At 37.8% G+C, this 20,124-nt stretch overlaps 1 protein-coding gene across 1 annotated transcript in view; it reads left to right on the plus strand.

Annotated features, from left to right (window-relative positions):
* Positions 1-20,124, plus strand: part of LOC581982 (guanine nucleotide exchange factor DBS) — a 128,614-nt gene that overhangs the window by 75,716 nt on the left and 32,774 nt on the right. The window contains exons 8-11 of the mRNA XM_030981845.1: positions 10,552-10,820; positions 11,553-11,667; positions 17,432-17,551; positions 18,322-18,519. Coding sequence (XP_030837705.1) covers positions 10,552-10,820; positions 11,553-11,667; positions 17,432-17,551; positions 18,322-18,519 — 702 coding nt within the window. The remainder of the gene's footprint in view (positions 1-10,551; positions 10,821-11,552; positions 11,668-17,431; positions 17,552-18,321; positions 18,520-20,124) is intronic.

The raw sequence follows: 20,124 nt of genomic DNA on the forward strand, positions 1-20,124 counted from the left end.
ATGATTTATTCTTGATAGATTATTGAAGTCTTCTCTTAATTTTAAAAATCAATCTCTATGACTCTTTAGATTAATCAATAAACTTTGAAGAAGAGCTAGTAAGCTTTAATTATAGCATGTTCTCACAATCACGTCATAAAAAGAGGTAAACCAGATTTATTCCAACTTAATGGGGCAACGATGTAATTTTAACTATCAGGATCAGTATTTCAAAGACTAATCTTTAGCTGCACTTACACCGCAAGCAAAAATCATTGATTTTTCTCACATTCCGGTGGTTCGTTGGAAGTATCTATACTGAGCAACTACCGGCAAACAGGACGCAAAACCGAAATTGAAAAAAATCCCACCTCTGGAGTGTGGTTGTTTTTAAATGCCGGCAGAAACTTCACTGAATTTTTGCAGTGTGAATGTCCGCTCTCGAAACATACCGCTTTTTGGTCACGTGACTCTCCTCGCTTTAAGGGTTTTTCCAGTATTTTTTTTTTCTAATTGACAATTTTCAAAATAGTGTTTAGGCTACAGGTATAAAAGAGCCTAATTTAATTTCACCTTTGCGCATACTCTAACATAAGATGAGTCAGTGTTTACGCGATGTTAAGTCATACCTCAAGATCTTCTACACCTGTTTACCGGTAACTCTTGGATAGTGACCTCTTGGGAATCTCTCAACAGGGGTGCCTCAGAAGAAAAAAGAGAAATATAATCCACCCCCTTTTCCTTTCCCAAGTCTATTTTTACCTTCGATCAGCATCAAAATTGTGTGATGTTGTTAAACAAGCTATTGGTTGTAGTAATCTTGGGGGCAATTTTATTACGCTGTTGTATATCCAGTAGAAATCGTGTTCAGATTATGTAATGTCATTGTAATGTTCGCACATTTCAATGGTTGATTTTTTTTTAGTCCTCGTGTCTTTAATTTGCGATCATGTTTATTGATTTGTGTAGGTGATAACCTATGACCAGTATACATCCCAATGTTGTTAGGATGGGGCTGCGTTCATATAACTCTTTGAAACCAAAAATCTATCATGTTTAGCACTGATTAAAATCACCAAGTAAGAACACATTTTCATGAACCTATGTAGATATAGTTAGGTTTTATACATGTATATTCTTACAAATTGTTCACACCCAAAAATAATTTCTGATATTCATGCATTTCTTTGGGGGGTTTTAGAAAAGAAAAGAGGTGGTGGTGCTACACAGTTCTTAGTTAATGATATCGCTTTCTTTTTTTATACACTGTACTCTATCACTTGCCAACTTATATAAACACCCTTTCTGGCTTTTAGCGAACAGTACAGGTATATATCTGTTTGGAAAGCCAGAAGGGCGTTATCTCATATGCATTCATACAGTTACAGCTAACAATTAAGTTATTCATACCCTTACCAAGTTTTTTCATTTTTTAAGAACGTGAAAAATTCAACCAGAGCTACGAAAAACGCACAAGCATCGATTTTACAAGGGGTATGAATAAATTAGTTGTTAACGGTATGTTTTGTATTAATTTTGTCATACACCTTGTTAACAGGTCACCAAATATATTGGTGACATTCTTAAAGTGGGCTTGAATAAGGGCAGGAAATGGGATGTCTAATATTAAATGACAACCGCAGTATACAGAGACCCATGTATCCTGTTATTCCTTGCTTAAATTAGACTTCTCAGTCTACTCTCTCTCTCTCTCTCTCTCTCTCTCTCTCTCTCGCTCTCTCTCTCTCTCTCTCTCTCTCTCTCTTCTCTCTTCCCCCTCTCCTCCCCCTCTCCTTCTCCCCCTCTCTCTCTCTTTCCCCTCTCTCTCCTCCCCTCTCTCTCCTCCCTCCCTCAATCCCTCTTCATCTCTCTCTCCACCTTCTCTCTCTCTTTCCCCTCTTCATCTCTCTCTCTCCCCATTCTCTCTCTCTCTCTCTCTCTCTCTCTCTCTCTCTCTCTCTCTCTCTCTTATGCCCTTATTTACCCAAATTCTTAAAATACATTGTCTGTTCAGTGTTCAGAGCCAGAAGGGCATTGAGTCTGTGTCAAAGTATAGGAGTAAACACTTTCTTGCTCTCAGCAGACAACATGATGGATGAGCTAGCATTTTTTTTTAATAATTCATGATCCCCTCTCTGCCTGTCATTGTGTTACAATAATGTAAGACAGGTGTCGTGACATGAGGGACATTAATTAGGCCCATTTGCACAGCCCAAACGCCAATTTGAAAAATCACTGATTTTTGTTTTTGACTGCTACCGAAGGAAAAAAAATGTCACAAAAATTGATATTTGTTCATTCAGATCTTTTGTGAGTAATGCGCATGTGTGACTTATTGCTACTCTGCATGTTATCGTATGGAAGTGAAGGGGCTTTTTTCTTTGTAAGGAAGGTTCATAATCTTTAAAAGATTTAAGCAACTGTTAAAGTACAGTTTTTAACATTTTCATGATACAAGTAGCATTTTGTGTATGATTTCAAGCAGTTGACTGTTATTTCTATTTCAAATTATATTTGCGCTTCAATTCCCATTCTCGAGCGAGGGACTATTATAACTCATTTCCCTTCACTCTTGTTTTGTTTTTTCAGGAAGGTTGTACAATCTTAAAAAGATTTAAGCAACTCTTAAGTACACTTTTGAAGATTTTCATGATACAAGTAGCATTTTATGTATGATTTCAAGCAGTTGACTGTTATTTCTATTTCAAACTATATTTGCGCTTCAATTTCCATTCTCGAGCGAGGGACTATTATAACTCATTTCCCTTTACTCTTGTTTTGTTTTGTCAGGAAGGTTGTACAATCTTTAAAATATTTAAGCAACTCTTATACACTTTTGAACATTTTCATGATGCAAGTAGCATTTTATGTATGATTTCAAGCAAGTGACTGTTATTTCTATTTCAAATTACATATGCACTTCAATTTCCATTCTAGAGCGAGGGACTATTATAACTCATTTCCCTTCACCCTCATTTTCCAAAGATGGGTCAGTTTGAAGGCAGTGAGAGCTTGAGCCTAGGGCAGAAAATACCTGTATCCTGTCACTTGAGATGTAGACAGTCCAGGGTTGCCATAGCAACTGAATAACCTTGTGAATTGTGTGTCCATGGTATGATTTATGTCAGTGGATATGATATTCGTTTAGGAAGCATCATCCTAAACAGGAAACATTGGTCAAGTAGTATTTATATTTTATCGGTCTGAGGGGACCTCAATTTTAAACCATTTGCTGTCACTTTTGTTTCTTATTCTCTCACTTACTTTGGGATGTTACTAAACATCATCAATGTTTTATGTGCATTTTTTATCCCTTCCCGCTTGCCACCCCGTGTCTGATTATCACCCCCTTTCTCTCTCTCTCTCTCTCTCTGCGATTATTACCTCTCTCACTCCCTCTCTCTCTTCCTCTCTCTCCCTCTCTCTCCCTCCTCTCTCTCTCTCTCTCCCTCCTCTCTCTCTCTCTCTCTCTCTGCGATTATTACCTCTCTTTCTCCCTCTCTCTCTCCTCTCTCTCTCTCTCTCTCCTCTCTCTCTCTCTCTCTCTCCCTCATTGTCCCGCCCTCTCCCCCTCTCTCTCTCTCCCTTGCCCACTCCCTACTTTTCCTATCTCCATCCCTCTCTTGTCTCTTGTTTTCCTGTCTGCCTATTTTTTTTTCTCTTTCTCTTTCTCTCTTCTTCTCTCCCTCCCTCATATAAATATATTTATTTTCCCAGTCCTTCTTTTATCTATTCTCAAGAACCACATAAACACCTGTCGCATTGTATAGTGTGTTTCCTTCTTCCTTCCCCCTCCTGAACCCACTCCCTCCTCGCTCCTCCTGCCCCTCCCTTCCCGCTCATCTTCTCTTTCCACTCCTCCCCTCCCCCTCCCAGTCCTCATCCCACCCCTCTACATTCCTTTCCTTTGTCATGATCTCCTACCTATCCCCCTCTTCCTCTCCCTAGCTTCCACAATGACCACAGTCTCCGTTTCCTGTCTGTGATGACACCTTGCTTTAAAGACCACCATACAATTCCTCTCCATCTCACTGATTTATGTACCATAGCAGGCACATTTATATGGACTACTCAAAGATATAAAAAAATCAATCAGAGAAAACAAATCATAAAAGTATTCCAAGTTTCCAACTCTTGAAAAGTGCTTGAGGTTTGCAACTTTGCATCATAATTCATATAATTGATCAATTATATGAGTCTTGGACTCTTCTTACTCTACCACTTCTCAACGACCTCCCCTTTAAGGTCGATCTTCTGAGTAAGTAACCCTTCTTCCTCCCTTGGGAACCTGTGTCTTTCTTGCTCCCTTGGGAACCTGCATGAGGTCACCCCTTTACGCAATGACAGATATTTCTCTTTGGGCCAGCGTCCAACTTTCTGCCCCTGATCGGATCGAGGAAGAGGGATTTTTTTGCAGGAAGATCATTAATTTTTGTGTTTGTCTACGGGTATGAAACGGGGTCACTTTGCTGAAAGGTGGAAAAAGAGTTGACACAATTTTTTCTTTGAATCATAAGACCCGGAATGGCAGTAGTGATTTGTTTGTAACTTAAGGAACCTGTTCATTTTGTTTGGCATGCGGAAAAAGGTACCGGTAAGTCTAAATATCCAGAGTATTTTGAAATGGTTTTAGGAGTCGTTTTCATTGAATGAATACATCTTTTTATTGATTTGGTGGAGTGCCGTACAGGAGTGCTTTTAAATAAAAGAGTGACAGTGCATACTATTTATATATAGTACGTTTATCACAGAGAATGATATTGTTGTTGTTTTCCATTTTATTTTCCTTAAGCCAATGCTAATCTTAATCTTAAAGCTAGACTGCTCACATATTATTCATATATAATCAATAAAGGAGTGATCTTCGTGCAAACTCTGAAGTGAGTGTTTGGTGTAAGCCAGTATCTAATTAAGATATGAAGTTAGTAAAGGAATTGAAGAATTTCCATCTCATCTCACTGGATACAAATGGATATTTGTTCAAACTAGTGCATGCAAACTGTATTTTTCCCTGTAGTCTTGTACTCTAGCAGAAACTACGCAATTACAAAGACTTTAGGAAGGTATGTTGTAAGCTGAAAGCAATTTCAATAGCCTTGTCCGTCACCTACAGAAATAAAAAATTTGCAAACATTCCAATTATGTGTTACAGAAGGTGATGGTTTCTATGGGATATAATACCATAGTGTATTTGAAATTACCCTAAAGTTGATTGATTGAATGTCTTTACAGTTGCGTTTTTTGTTTCAATCCACTTAAAATCTATGATCTTCTATTTATAATGTCGATACTAAAAATTACCACTTTGTAGACTTCAACAGGAGGATGACAATTAAAAAAAATTGTATTTATATCGGGAAATTTCCACACCGATGCCAGCGGCTGTATGTGAGAGCGCTGGTTTTATTATAGTTTTGATTTCGTCTTAAAGGATATTAAGAAAGTTGCCAGTCACCTTGTTTAATATAGGATTGCAATCTCCATTTACAGGAGAGAGAACCTTCCTTTTACTTCTTCCTCCATAGAGTATAACAGGTGCTGGAAGCGAGGGGTGTAAAGAGTTTGAAGGGGTGTAGAGTATTACCCCTATGTTTAATATGGGATTGCAATCTCCAGTTACAGGAGAGAGAACCTTCCTCTTACACCTTCCTCCATAGAGTACAGCAGGTGTGGAAGCGAGGGGTGTAGAGTATTACCCCTATGTTTAATATGGGATTGCAATCTCCACGGGTACAGGAGAGAGAACCTTCCTCTTACACCTTCCTCCATAGAGTACAGCCGGTGCTGGAAGCGAGGGGTGTAAATAGTTTGAAGGGGTGTAGAGTATTACCCCTAAAGGTGGGGTGATTGTAACATGGTATATACAGGAACTTGGCATAAACTCTACTTGCTATTGATAAAAATCTCAGACTGCCATATTATTTAGAATATATGGTACATGTACATGTACATGTACATTGAATGTGTGAAAAAGATTGAATGTGGCAGTCCATTTTGTGTTTTATTAGTCAACCAATCAAAGCAGGCAAATAGTTTGAGAAAATATTTAAGGTTGAATCTACATTTACAAGATTTTCTTTATTGTAATCCGCCTTATTAAATACAACAGATAGTTGAAGAGGATAAAGAAGTGGGAGGGGTCCTTGTAAAGGGGTGTAAAGTATTACCCTTGTAATGAGAGGGGTTTGTATTGCATGGGGTATACTTTAGGGACTTGGCAATAGAATGGTGGTAATATAAGTCGATATATTACTGGGGGGGGGGGTATTACCCTCTCCCCATCAGACTTTTTGGTTTAGGGTTATATGTATTTGGTATTTATGTCTTGCCAACAGACTTTAATTAGTACCATGGCAGAAAATTGAATCCTGTACCTTGTGAGCCGTTCTCTGGTGACTTATCCACTAGACCTCAACACCTTTACAAAGATGGGGATGAATTGTTTGTAAATTTATTTGGGTCATTGCCCTTTTTTTTCCTCAATAGATGCATTGTATTTCAAGAGAATTTATTCACAGTAATGCACTAAGACCAGGATTTTTATACTTTTCTGGAGATGTTCATAGTAACCATAGAATTCAATGATGCATTTTGACTTGAAACATCTTGAAACTTCATTGAAAGAAGCAATAAATGCAACTATTTGATTCACATTAATCATAGAGTAGAATAAATTAGGAGGGGTAAGGGAGGGGTTACCTAGCCATCATGGCACCCTGGAAAGAGCCACACCATCGCCTAGGGGTGCTTCCCTGACCCCCTTTCCTCCGGTCCTGCTTCGCCCCTTCCCTTAACCCTGCTTCTGATTTCCCCCTCTTCTTCCAAGCTTCTCTCTCTAATTTGGCCTGAGGCGATTAAAATCCCTTTATAGTTTCAAGTTTCAAGTTTATTTTTCCACATCTCCTTTACAAAACAGCAGGCGCATTTATACTGTCAAATACCTCATTTTGAAAAGTCGCGATGTTTCGTGCACCCGGTTACACTTGTGCTGAAACATCACCGACGGAGCTGTTCAGCGATGTTTTGGCGTGTTTCGGTTGGTAATGCGCATGTGCAGTCTTCCCGACCTTTGACCCCGGCCTGCTATAAGATTTTTAGCGCGCGCAATTTCCAGCTAGCGCTATAGCTAGCTAAATAGCGATACATCCCATGCGCATGCATGCGATATGTTTTGTTTATCTCGCGTGTAGTATTTGAGGCAAGAGTGGATAAGTTACGAAGTACGGACTACGGCTGCTGATTCAGTTTTCCCAAATTCAATCGAAATCTAGTAGTAAAAACGATATGGGAAGGTTAAGAAAATCATCGTTAATTTCATGCTTTCACTCATTTCTCTGAAGCCCTTTTACCCACGTTTGCAGGGACGCTTGGAAGTCTGGTGGAGGAGCTCTCCCTGCCTCCACATCGAAATCAAGAACTTCATCTCATCATCAGTCCAATGGGAATTGTTCACTTCCATATTAATTAATCTAACAAAACACTCAAATACTACTTCTAGACAGATATGGCCAGACGGGAATAACGAAGATTAAATAAAGGATGAGTTAACGGAATTGGAACAAACGGAGCTGAATGAACGGATAACACGCGCGACGATGGAAATGCTATAAATATCACACGGGAAGAACGTGGTTTAAAAGAGCGCGGGTAACAATCCGGAAGTGCCAGAAGTCACGTGCCTAACATCGCGATGTTACAACTGCGAGCGGTTATACTTGCCAAACACGCCAAAACACGCCAAAAGATCACACTTCGTTTTGGAATGTTTGGGGCTTGGCATGTCTGCCGGTAAAGCGTAGTTGCCCTTGGTAACATCGCGGCCAGGCTCCGGTTTGGCATTTTTTGGCGTGTTTGGATGACAGTGTAACTGCCCCTATTAAGTACAATTTAAAACATTGCATTTTACACACAGTAAAGGAAAAAATACATTCAGTAAATTTACATGAAGTACATGGTTACATGGTTACATAATAAGGCCTTGTACACATATCATCTGTTTGGAGCCAGAAGTGCATTGACTCATATACATGTATTGTCATGAAGACTTAATATCCTTCTGGATCTGAACATGTAATGTGATGCATTATAAACTGCCCTTTAAAAAAATAGGTTGTGCTACGCATGCTCCTGCGACAATTGCTCCGCGGTATTATCCTACAGTAGCTGAATTCCTAACTTCAACCCTTGACCCGACACTAGTCCTAATTCAAACCCTAAATCTAAACCTTAATTTAACCCTAAACCTAAACCTAAGCCTATCCTAACCTAACACCCAATCACAACCATAACTCTAATAGTATACTTAATAGTAGGGGCCGGAGCAATTGTCGATGGAGCATGTATATGTGAGGTCACCAAGAGCAAAGGAGTTTACAAACAAGCAGTGTTTTATTCAAACCAAGTGCATTTCGAAAGAATTATCAAGAGCTAAATATTATGAATACAGCCTAAGAGCCATCTGATATAAGGGAAGAGGAAGTGGAAAGGAACATGAAGAGGACGAGAAATGAAATCTCTCCCTTAGGGATTTTTAGAAAGAATGTTGCCAAGTTTAAGAAGATCAAGTCTGGAGATCACGTCTGAGAATATAAGTCAGGTTCAATAAGATTAGGAATATATCATGAAAGAACATTTAAATGTCTTCAAAGGCTCAACACAATCTGTAATGCTACTTTAACAACTAGATGTACAGCAAAAGAAAAATGAGATGATTAGGTAGTCAAGTGAAATGATTTCATATAATGGCATAGTTATAGGTGTGAAATATTTTATTGTACAAGGAAATAATTTGTTTTCTCTTTCTCATTCCCTCTCTCTCTCTCTCTCTCTCTCTCTCTTTAACCTATTGGTATTAAAAGGGGCACCTTGTAGCTATGCTACCGGATACATTTATTTTAAGCTAGTTATTTCCTTCTACAAGCATCAGTTCAGAGAGACTTCAGAGAATTTCTATCAAAATAATTCAGACTTTCATTTCCAAAACCCAAGATAGAGTTTCGAGCCCGTTGATCAGCTGACCGTCATCGGCAAACGAGGAAATGAGACGTGATTGGTCGAAACAGAGGAAGGGAAATCATGTCCCCTCTCACTACTGTCCATATGGACATGGTCAGACAGACTAGTAGTCTGCAGAATCAGACCCCTTGTTTAGAGTGTTTAAATATTGTTTGTTTGGACCAGAAGGGTATTAAATCTTGTTGTAAAGAATTCCTTTTTAATTTTTGTTTTACAAATTTCTTTACAACAATTGATCAACTAATATCTCAATTATGACAATAATGCAATCGAAATAGTATGATAACTAAATAATCTTTTAATTTGAATAAATTTAACTCTTTTCTGAATCTCAAATCTTTAATGGGCAAGTTAATTGAATAAGTAGAGAAAAATTAAACAAAGAATACAGTGATAGTTTCTTCAAAATCAGACCAAAAATAAGAAAAATTCTGGAATTTTAAAGTTAATTTCAAAAGCATAACTTTATGAAACGGTGATATGTATCACATACGTTAGGCTGTATGCAAATGAGCGATTTGATGATCTCATCCCCTCACTTTTCTCTATCCGTTTTGTACATGAATTTAACAACAGTATCCCTTTTCTGCTCTGGGAATGTCAAACATGGCTCAAATCCTCGTGGAATATGTGCAAAATCACCATTACTGTAACTTATTCCAATAGAGTCAGAGAAGTGCTGGTACATCATACATATATATAAATATACATATATAAACATATTTATGAGCTAAGTTTGCGGTTGCATATATACACTTGAAAGTACTTGTAGAAGCCATTTGAGGTACAATACTTGGCCATGGAAAAGTGTCTGAAACAAGCAGACTGACTTCTTACGAAAGGTTATGAACTTCGGGTGACAAATCAGAAAGTTATCATATCATCTTGTTATTCTTGCACTAGTCTGACGACTTGCTACAAGTTCAGGGGAATAATCGGAAACTAATTTGTCACCCTTGTTAAGTAGTAAAAAGAAATTTAATTGAACTTGTTTGATGACACAGCCATTTGTCATGATATGGATGGTCTTATAAGTTCTATCTCGACATGTTTTTATTGGAGCTCCAAGGGGAGCTATACTGCTTGATGTTCCCAGGGGACCTACAGCTTGAAGTCTAGTCCCAGGCACTACTTGTCAATAACACTTTTCATCATTGGATATGGGGGAGGCTTTCTGTAGTTTGGTTTCTCAGGTCCAAGATGACTGCCATATTTTTTTAAAGTGAAAATGCCAAAAATATAAATAATTTGTATATCCACCTGAACAGCATGAAGACATTTGACTACTTTCCAATTATTTTTTTTATGTCACTGCATCGTTCTCATCAGGCCATTGAGAAGTTTAACAGCAACTGTCAAGAAGCATTCAACAACAGTTTGCGCCCAGACTGAGGTACTCCAGCTAATGACCTAGGGGACAGTGCAAAAAATGCCACATGCTGTCTTCTTTTCCCTTTTGTTTTTATATTGTGGTTAAATGTATGAAAATCAATAAAAGTTGGACATTTTTCCCATCACTTTCACATTTTGCATATTTCATTTTATCTTACCCTTCAGGCCATCGAGCGGTTCGCCAGCAACTGTCGGGAGCGGTCGACGACGGTGCGCGCCCTGACGGAGGAGCTGCAGCTGATGGAGATGCCCAATAATGCGGAGAACGCCACCATGCTGCTGATCGAACAGCGGAAGCGTCGTATGGAGGTCAAGGAGGACCTGACGTCCGCGGTCAAGTACGGTCAGACGCTGCTCAGCTGTCTACGAAAGGTCACCGGCGATGGGAAGGAGAAGAACCCCGATAAACTACTCACAACATGTGCAATAGAAAAGTAAACATCTCTCTTTCATTTCTATCATAAGCCTATCAAGTAGTTGTACAACAGCTTCTTACACTTACCAAAGTCCTAACCTCACCCCTGGTACGAACAGTATATCCAACCCTAACCGTTACCGTAAAATTTCCATGAGACCCAATTGTAAACCCTACACTAACCCACTATCTTCTACAACATAAAGTCTGAAGCAAATGTCACCACACCTAATGTCAGATAACCAGATTTCAATGGACAAAGTCTTCGCTTTGTGACAAAATATTCCATTAATTGAACAAGTGGAGTTGGGTTCTTCCTGGAAAGAAAGCAAGTATTGTTTAAAGCTGTAATATGATGGGATTATAGAGTCCCGGAGTGTGATGTCATTCCGTGTACTATCAATAAGGTCTAATAATAATTTGATGGCCATTATTATTTAGGATTAAATGATTATTAGGCCATATAGATATTAGACAAAAATGGGGATCAGATAAACTGGGAATTAGACTAAATGAGCAATAGACAAAATGGGTAGTAGACTTATTTAAGATTAGACCAAATGATTATTAGGCACCCTAAATGGTCATTAGACCAAATGGTAAATAGACCAATTGATTATTAGATCATGTAGATAGTAGACAGGCTTGGTGTAGACCATATGGGAATAGACTAATTGGGTTGTAGACGAACTGGCTGTAGACCAAACGGCAATAAACCATAATATCCTTCTTTATTTTTCTTCCTTGACAGACTATTAGAAGAACTGGAAGTCTTGGAGAAGGAGTTTGACGACACCTGGTGCGACCAAGAATCCAGGTTAATATTCTGCCTCAAAGTCCGGAAGTACGAAGAGGAATTCAAAGTGGTAAGTCTAGGTCCAGTTATCCACACCAGGACCAGGTCTACAACCCCATTTTGCAACGGTAACTAGCAGACCACTAGCAGATGGTTTTACTTTCTTAAAAGACAACCCAAACTCTTAATAACAAGTTTAATTGAACTGCAAATCAAAGAAACAGATCGGTGAAAGTATGAATACAATCATTTAAATGATTAGAAAAGTTATGAATTGTTCCATGTTGTTCCTCTCCCATTCCAATTTTTGTGCTTCTCTTCTCTTCATGAACACGTACATTCTGTTCTATAGATGTAAAACCTATTTGAAAGTACACACTGTCAGCATATATCATATCACATGGTTGGATAATTTGCCACAAGTCCTTGCACAAGCCAAAAGCCTTTCTCTGTCATCATCAACAACATTACAAATTAGTTCTGTGCAAGATTTCTGCTTTATACTGACTTGAAGAGGGACTGCACTACTTGTAGCTACTTGCGCCCTCTATATAGCAAACAATGCCTAAACGGTACCCGTTAGTCCCCCATGATCCCCTTTTTCTTATGTTAAGTGAGAGCTGATTTGATGAGATAACCATCTGTCAGTGACCATGCAGGGAGGTCTAATCCCACATGGCCAAAAAGGCTTTAAATTCTGGACATGGACCAACTTCAGGCACAAAAAACTTGGATTTGCCAAGAAACTGTCTTTTCTTTGGGTCCCGATGCGGTCTAGACCAACATCACACGTAAGTGAGTGGTCAACACTGGAACACTCCAAAGAAAATTTAGAGAGATGAATTTCATTCTCATGAGCCCCCATCTTACTTTCTCAAACAACGGCGCAGAGGCGATGAGAGGGAACTAAATCATCCGTAAAAACTAAGAATTGGATAGTTACAGATGAGTGAAAAACAGAGGATGGGAGTTAGCAATCGGGTAATACAATTTTAGTCGTGTTTGACCCAGATTCAGAACTTGTCAGTATTGCCCAATACAGTTGATTGAATCATCATGACTGTTAGCTGTCTATCGAGAATGTAGAGAGTTGAGTTAGAAAAAATGTGAGGGAGCAAAGCGACCAAGCAGAGGAGGGTATGGGATGGAGTTGTGTCATCTTCTTTTCATTTTTCATTTTCCTTTTTCCTTCTCTCTCTCTCTCTCTCTTTCATTTTTCATTTCCTTTTCCTTCTCCCTCTTCTCTCTACATTTTACCATTACCATTTTTTATTTCTTGGTTATACACCTCGTTTATTCCCCCAAACCATCTCCCGTCCGATTTCAAACCAACCCCAAAATCACGAAGAAACCAATCTTGGTTATTTGGGGTACTTTAATATTTTTTGTTGAGCTGTTGTGAATCTGTAACCAGCCTTGGCTGTGTAAGGTGGATATTAGGAGTCAACATTCATCGATCAACTAAAAAAACACCTGTGACACTTCCTCTCACATTCGAGACTGAAGTGAGTACTAGAATGTCTTTCATCTCCCATTTTCCGTGAAAAGTTAATAAGTGCTCCACCGCGATGATGCTATCATAATTCCGAATTTAGAATCATGAACAAGGTTTTTCTGCTGAATCACAAGGCTGCACAAACAAAGAACAGGGGGAGGTTGTCTTGAGTGATGAGCTGTTTTCAAAATCTCTTCCTGCCCATACAGAGAAAACCTGCTCATAAACATGTATCTCAATCTTGCTAATCGTCATAAGGGTTTTCACTCATGTACTTTAACCCTTTGAGGACAGGATATATTGTTAGGGCTAAATTGATCACATATTGCTCTTCAAATTGGCAACAATAATATTTTCTTTTATCACTACAATAACAGAATAAAATGCATAAAATGTCTCTGAAAAAAATATACAGCGAGAATGTTGTTGAAATGTTTGAAAAATGCCCAGTTATTATTTAAAAAACAAGGATTTGTAATCTCTCAAATTGTTGCCAATTTAAGCATTTTAAAACTTAATTTCCTTTTAATAATTCCTAGCATCAAATGGAATATAGTCATGAATAAAAATGGATGCAGTGTGTGCAGAAATGTTTGCCCCTTCTAGTTTCTAATTGTGTATCTGGTTTATTTTGAGGGCTCTGAATCAGGTTATTGACCCAAACCAAGAAATGTGAAATAATTTTTGTAAAAAGGTTAACAGAGAGTTTGTGCCCTTCTTACTCTCGTGAGTATTTATTTGATGATGCTGATGATTCACAGCAGTTATACTTCTGTTGAAAAAATCAAAAACTTTCAAAGCTGCAAGCTCTAGAGTGAAATATACAGGCGTATCACATTGGATCACAATTCCAGGCGTCAAGTAACGCCTGCCTGGAATACTCCCCAGGGAGTGGAGATTGTGCACACAGTGTGTGCGGGCAAGCACTGGATCCAATGACCCGGGTGATTAGTATATTTGTAAAAGCGCTTAGAGACATTCGTATTAAGCGCTATATAAAGCTAAATATAATTATTAGTAGTATTCCAGAAGCCCACAGTGCCAGAAGGATGTTAACTCAAATACTTTAAAACATAGAATTTATGCCCTTGTGGCTCTTAATTAGTCTTTTTTTTATTTCAGAATAACATAGACCACTACTCTTAAATCCCTTTAACATAAACTTAATACATTAATGCCTGGCTCTCAAGAAGCATTCATTTGATACAGACCGTATGAATTTCGCACAAATGTCATCTTATTTTCCAGACCTCGACCTTTTAATAGCGTTCATGGAAATCACCTCTGAACAGTCTAGCGTCCCACAGGCGCCAACTATCGATGGATGAGTTTTTTGTTTCACCGCTGGCGGGTGCCCAAAATATCACTAACCACAGAGAGATTTACTCTGTGGCAGATCACAACAATGAGGTCGATCAGTGCTTCGTTAGTCACCCCGATCACTTCCTCTCATGGATGTTGAGACAATCAGTTACGTACCCCCTGTTCAGACTATCAAGATTTATGTAAAGCTATAGCAAAACTGCATAGCTGATGTGTTCAAGAAGTTGCTAATTATTTCCTAGTCTAAACGGTTTACAAAACAGATACTGTACCTGTATTTCGACATCATTTTGAACAAAAACTCAATAAAGATTCAAGGTCTACTTCTAGTCTGATCGTCATATCCTATCAATACACTATCACCTTATTTTAAGAAAGAGAATGATGGCATAGTTCAACAGTTGATTGATTGATTGATTTTTATTTCTCATGCAAAACATAATACAAAAATAATTATATCACAACATAAATAAATATAGTGGAAATAGCACGAGAAAAGAGGAACTAACTTGAAGCAGAGCTTGTTGAAGTGTTAGTTCCTCAGATGCAAATTTTACAATATAAATTAAAAACATGAACACATTTAACACAGAAACACTTCGCGCCTCCTGCTAAAACTTTCTGCGTTCTTAATTTCGGCTTCTTTTGAGATGTAGCTGATGATATCACTCATTGTTTTCACAGACATTTTGAACTTCTGTTATCATGCTCTGCTGCCCTCTATTGTGGTTACCTACTGCTGCCAATCAAAATATCGAAGATATAAATACATGTACATGTAGGTAGGGGTTAAGAGAGTGACATGGATTACAATTTCAAAATATCAATAGAAAATGACAAAGAAGACAGCGCAGCAATTTTGAACAGCAATATTGTTAACGCTTTTTTACCAAAAGAAATTCAGAAAGCAATTAAGAATTGTATGATTTCAATCCATAGTCCTCTCGAGTAGTAGAAGTAATTAACCCTATATGTATAAGGTACAGTGGAATAAAACGATTCAGTAGAAACTGGAATATCAGAAGCATATCAGTGATATGATAGTTTGAGCATATTGTTTGATACATAATTCTACTTAATCCTTCATTAGTCCTTCTCTTAATTACCATAAACCTTGTAAATAAAATAAATGTTTATTATTGTCAGAGAGGCATTAGCTAGGAATACTGTACAAAAGCATATTTATGTCCCATGATAAAACACCAATTTATGCCCTGTTTCTGGTTATTAATGTCACCTTTCAAGACACCGACAACATTACCGGTATAGCCATTTGCCCGTCATTCATGGCATGTTATTAATATCCTATCATGAGACGTTTACCGCTACAGGTATAATAGACACCATGTTGTGACACATGCACATACAAATGAGGTTATGGTGGTAGGGGGTGAGGGGCTCAACTGCCCCCCCCCCCCTCCCCCCAAAAAATATATACATATTCAAACAAGGCACATGATAAAAATTAGTGCAAGAACCCTAATGCTGCTGCCGCCTTAAGCCCCCCCCCCAAAAAAAACAAAAACAACAAAAAACAAAAACAAAAACAAAAACAAAAACAAAAACAAAAAAACACGTACATATAATTCCTAGGGGGAGGGGGAGGAGGGAAGAGGGGGAGGGGGATTCACTCTATGCCCCTGTGTATTTTCAACTCTGTTTAGGACTGCATTGAAATCAACTAGGCATCCCTCTCCCCCGCCTACTCTCCCCCTCCTACAAAAAAAATATATATATAATAATAATAATAATAATAATAATTTGTCTGGTTTATATATTATATATATATATTTCAAAGAATTCATTTATGTTCTAGAATTTGATTTTTTTGGGGGGTGGCCCTTTTAATTTATTTTTCATGCTGTCAAGCCCTCTAAGAAATACATCTATGAGCTTGTAACAATGAAAAGCTACGTACCTGAAAGTGCCCCCTCTTTTGTTCATTCTTGTGAATGCGAGCTGGGAATTCGGGTTGCCACAGTTCTTCTTGCGTGTAATTAGACTCTTCCACCAGGCACCTGTGCAAAAATTAACCGTGCTGAAAGACGTCCTCAGCATTATACATGCTATAGATGTAGAACTTAATGCGCCCTGTTTCATAAAACTTGCTATCAATAACAAATGCTAAATTTTGAAGGCAACTTTGCTGTCAGCCAATCAACTGCCATGATTTCAGTAGCCTATAACACTTATTTGTAACTTTTATTGATAACAAGTTCTATGAAACAGGGGCCTGGTGTGAAGACAAGAGAATAATGAAAACACAGCTCTAGAAGCAGTGTCATTTTTTTTGTTGGGAGGGGGGGGGGGGGGACTTGGGTTTTTTTTAGGTCAGGAATACCTTTGGCGCCTGAGGGTGATTAAATTATCTAAACATTTCCCAAGTTGATGAAATATGAAACGTGCTCCAGCTCTTTGATTGGTTGTATCTCTAGTTCGGAAATGTTTTCAGATTTCGAATTGGCAGAAAGTCAAGCAGAGCCAAGTCCTTTGGATCTCAAATAACATGACATTGGGTAATACAACTTAGTTGAATGGGATTAATAGCATCATTAATCTGGAGCAATTAGCTTGTCATTTTAAAGGGGGAGTAGCAAAACAAGGCTACGTGTCTTTCCTGTATAATATGACTACAGACGACGCAACCGCAGTATTCACTTGCGTGCAACATACGTGAAACTGAAGCGTTAATCAAGTCCATTCGTTTACGTGCAGTTGTCCAAAAGAAGTCGCATATGGCGTTAACCAGTATTTGCCATGCTATGTACGCCCCCTTTAATTACAATAATAATGAAATGTGTGGATATCTTATGAAGATTGCATACAGATATGATGGATATTCTCTCATTTAAATTATTAACATTGGCACATAACATGATTGCAACATAGTTTATTCTAGCAGAACACAAATTGTATCAAACTTAATTTTGTGTAGTCACCCTGCAATTGTATTATCCTTTTTTAAACAAATTCATTGAACATTACAGTGTTTCTTTTGTGTTTTCTTTTTCAACAGGTATTATTACTGTTAGAAAACATCTCAGAGAAGATCAACCCAGAAAGCAGCATAGGCAATGCTGTGGAAGAATGCAACACATTTTTGGAAAGACATGCCGAATTAGAAGCAGAGAGCAAGGTAACTATAACTTTTTGATTACTGTCTATCATAATTATTATCATTTTACCATTTTTGTTATGATGATGATGATGATGATGATTGATAGTAGTAGTAGTTAATGTAGTGATGACAATAGTAGCAGCAGTAGTAGCAGCAGTAGAAGTAGTAGAAGTAGTAGTAGAGTAGTAGTAGTAGTAGTAGTAGTTAATGTAGTAGTAGTAGTAGTAGTAGTAGTAGTATTCGTAGTGATGACAATAGTAGCAGCAGTAGTAGCAGCAGTAGAAGTAGTAGAAGTAGTAGTAGAGTAGTAGTAGTAGTAGTATTAGTAGTAGTAGTTAATGTAGTAGTAGTAGTAGTAGTAGTAGTAGTAGTAGTAGTAGTAGTAGCAGTCGTAGTGATGACAATAGTAGCAGCAGTAGTAGCAGCAGTAGAAGTAGTAGAAGTAGTAGTAGAGTAGTAGTAGTAGAGTAGTAGTAGTAGTAGTAGTAGTAGTAGTAGTAGTAGTAGTAGTAGTATTAGTAGAAGTAGCAGTAGTAGCAGTACTAGTAGAAGCAGTAGCAGTAGTAGTATGATTGTTAATGTAAAATGTGCCGTAATGCTAGTAAAAGTATTCATAACGATAATCGTAATACAGTGTAGTACATACAGAAGTAATGATATTTTATCCATTCAGAGCCAGAAGGGCATTAACACTGTGTTCAAACAGACAATTTACTTTAATATGTTATCCTTGTCTGTGTATGTCTTATTCATTGTCTGATTGTCTGTTTGTGTGTCTTGACTTGCAGGAGGCCTTAGACCGATCAGACAAGCTGACCCAGACGGGCGAGGACCTGATGAAGAACAACAAGTACCCCATGGAGGTGGCCATCGTGGAGCCCAAGTGCACCGAGCTGGTCAGCAGGACCTCCGACCTGCAGGACAGCCTCGCCAACCGACGCACCATGCTGGAGAGGTCTCTGGAACTGCACCAGAGGATACAAAAGGTGAGAGAGGTCATGGAGAAAGAAATTATGTTAATATTTCATAATCAGATTACATATCATACTATTCATGAAATGAATAATTTAAATGATGATGGTAATAATTATTATGATAATAATGATAAAATTGATAATGATGATAATACTAATGATAACAATTATGTTAATGATATTGATAATGATAATGATGATGATTAGAATTATAAATTTAATAATAACCATAATGATAATAAAAATGACAATGATGATAATTATAATGATAAATAATAATGATAATAATAATAATGATAACTATAAAAATAATAATCATAATATTAAAAATGATAATGATAATAACAATAATAATTGAGAATGCATATTGAGCACATAATACATGAACTTGCCCTTTACAGCATAGATAAATTATGCACAGGTATACCTAAAACATTTGAAAACAAATGTGGAGTATACAAAGAACTGTTTAATTCAGGAGTATTATAGCGCGTCCGATAAAAATAAAAGACCCTACGAATACATATATTTTGAAAATGTACATCTTTTTAACAATTAAGTTAGTTAGAACCCATTTTGCAGGAATCTAGAAGAATTACCATACAACCTGTTTACCGTTTGAAGATAAAAAAGCGGAAGTTCAGACTTGTTCAGGATGTCATTGAATGAATTGTTCCGATGCAAACGTCAAAATAATCCTGTGTGTTTTTCACCAAGTCAGACATTTGAACGAACATTGAAAACACAAAGGACACTATTCATTTCCTTCCATTTCTCGTTCGTCTCGAAAGGAAGAGGAAAGAAATGACAGGATGAAGTTGAAAGTGAAGGCAGTGTCTGCGTAGGTCATAATAAAGGTCCAATATAATTTTTCCAGGATCATTGTAAAAATGACCTTGTGACCACCCATTTCTGTCTATTTCCTGTTTAGTCTGGGTACTCTCTCTCTCTCTCTCTCTTTCTCTCTCTGTCACCCCCTCCCCTTGTGTTTGTGTGTGTGTCTCTCTCTCCCTCTCTCTCATTCTCTTCTCTCTCTGTCTTTCCCCTCTCTTCCTGTCAATATTTTTATTTGTACCTCTTCCTTCTTCCTCTCTTTTTCTGTCAGTCCCTCTCTGTCTTTCTTTGTCTTTCTCTGTCTCTCTTGTTCTCACGCTCTTTCACTCTTTTTGTCTCTCTTCCTTAATCTTTCTTCCTTAATCTCTCTGTCTCTTTTTATTTATCTCTCACTCTATCTCTTTCTTTCTCTTCTCTCTCTCTCTTTCTCTCCTCTCTCTCTCTCTCTCTCTCTCTCTCTCTCTCTTCTGTCTCTTCATATTTCTCTCCTGTTTCTTTCTCTCTCTCTCTTTATCTTCTATATGTATCTTTGCTTTCCCTTTTTTTTCTTTCTGTCCGAGCTCCGAACAACTTCCTAGCTGCCTCTACTTGAATTTAACCTAGAAAGATTGACCCCAAATTTGTTAAACTAAATAAAAAGTGTCCTAATAAACTTTGTGACAAGTAAGTGGGCTCGAGTCAGAAGTGATATGCCTTAAAACTGTCATTTTCAAAACACTTTAGCTGTGAGACAAGGCATGAAAAAGAAATCATATTTGAAGGTTTTAAATGTATTTGATATCC

The sequence above is a fragment of the Strongylocentrotus purpuratus genome, unplaced genomic scaffold (genome assembly GCF_000002235.5).
Source record: "Strongylocentrotus purpuratus isolate Spur 01 unplaced genomic scaffold, Spur_5.0 spur5_scaffold_12, whole genome shotgun sequence".
NCBI classification, from domain to species: domain Eukaryota; kingdom Metazoa; phylum Echinodermata; class Echinoidea; order Camarodonta; family Strongylocentrotidae; genus Strongylocentrotus; species Strongylocentrotus purpuratus.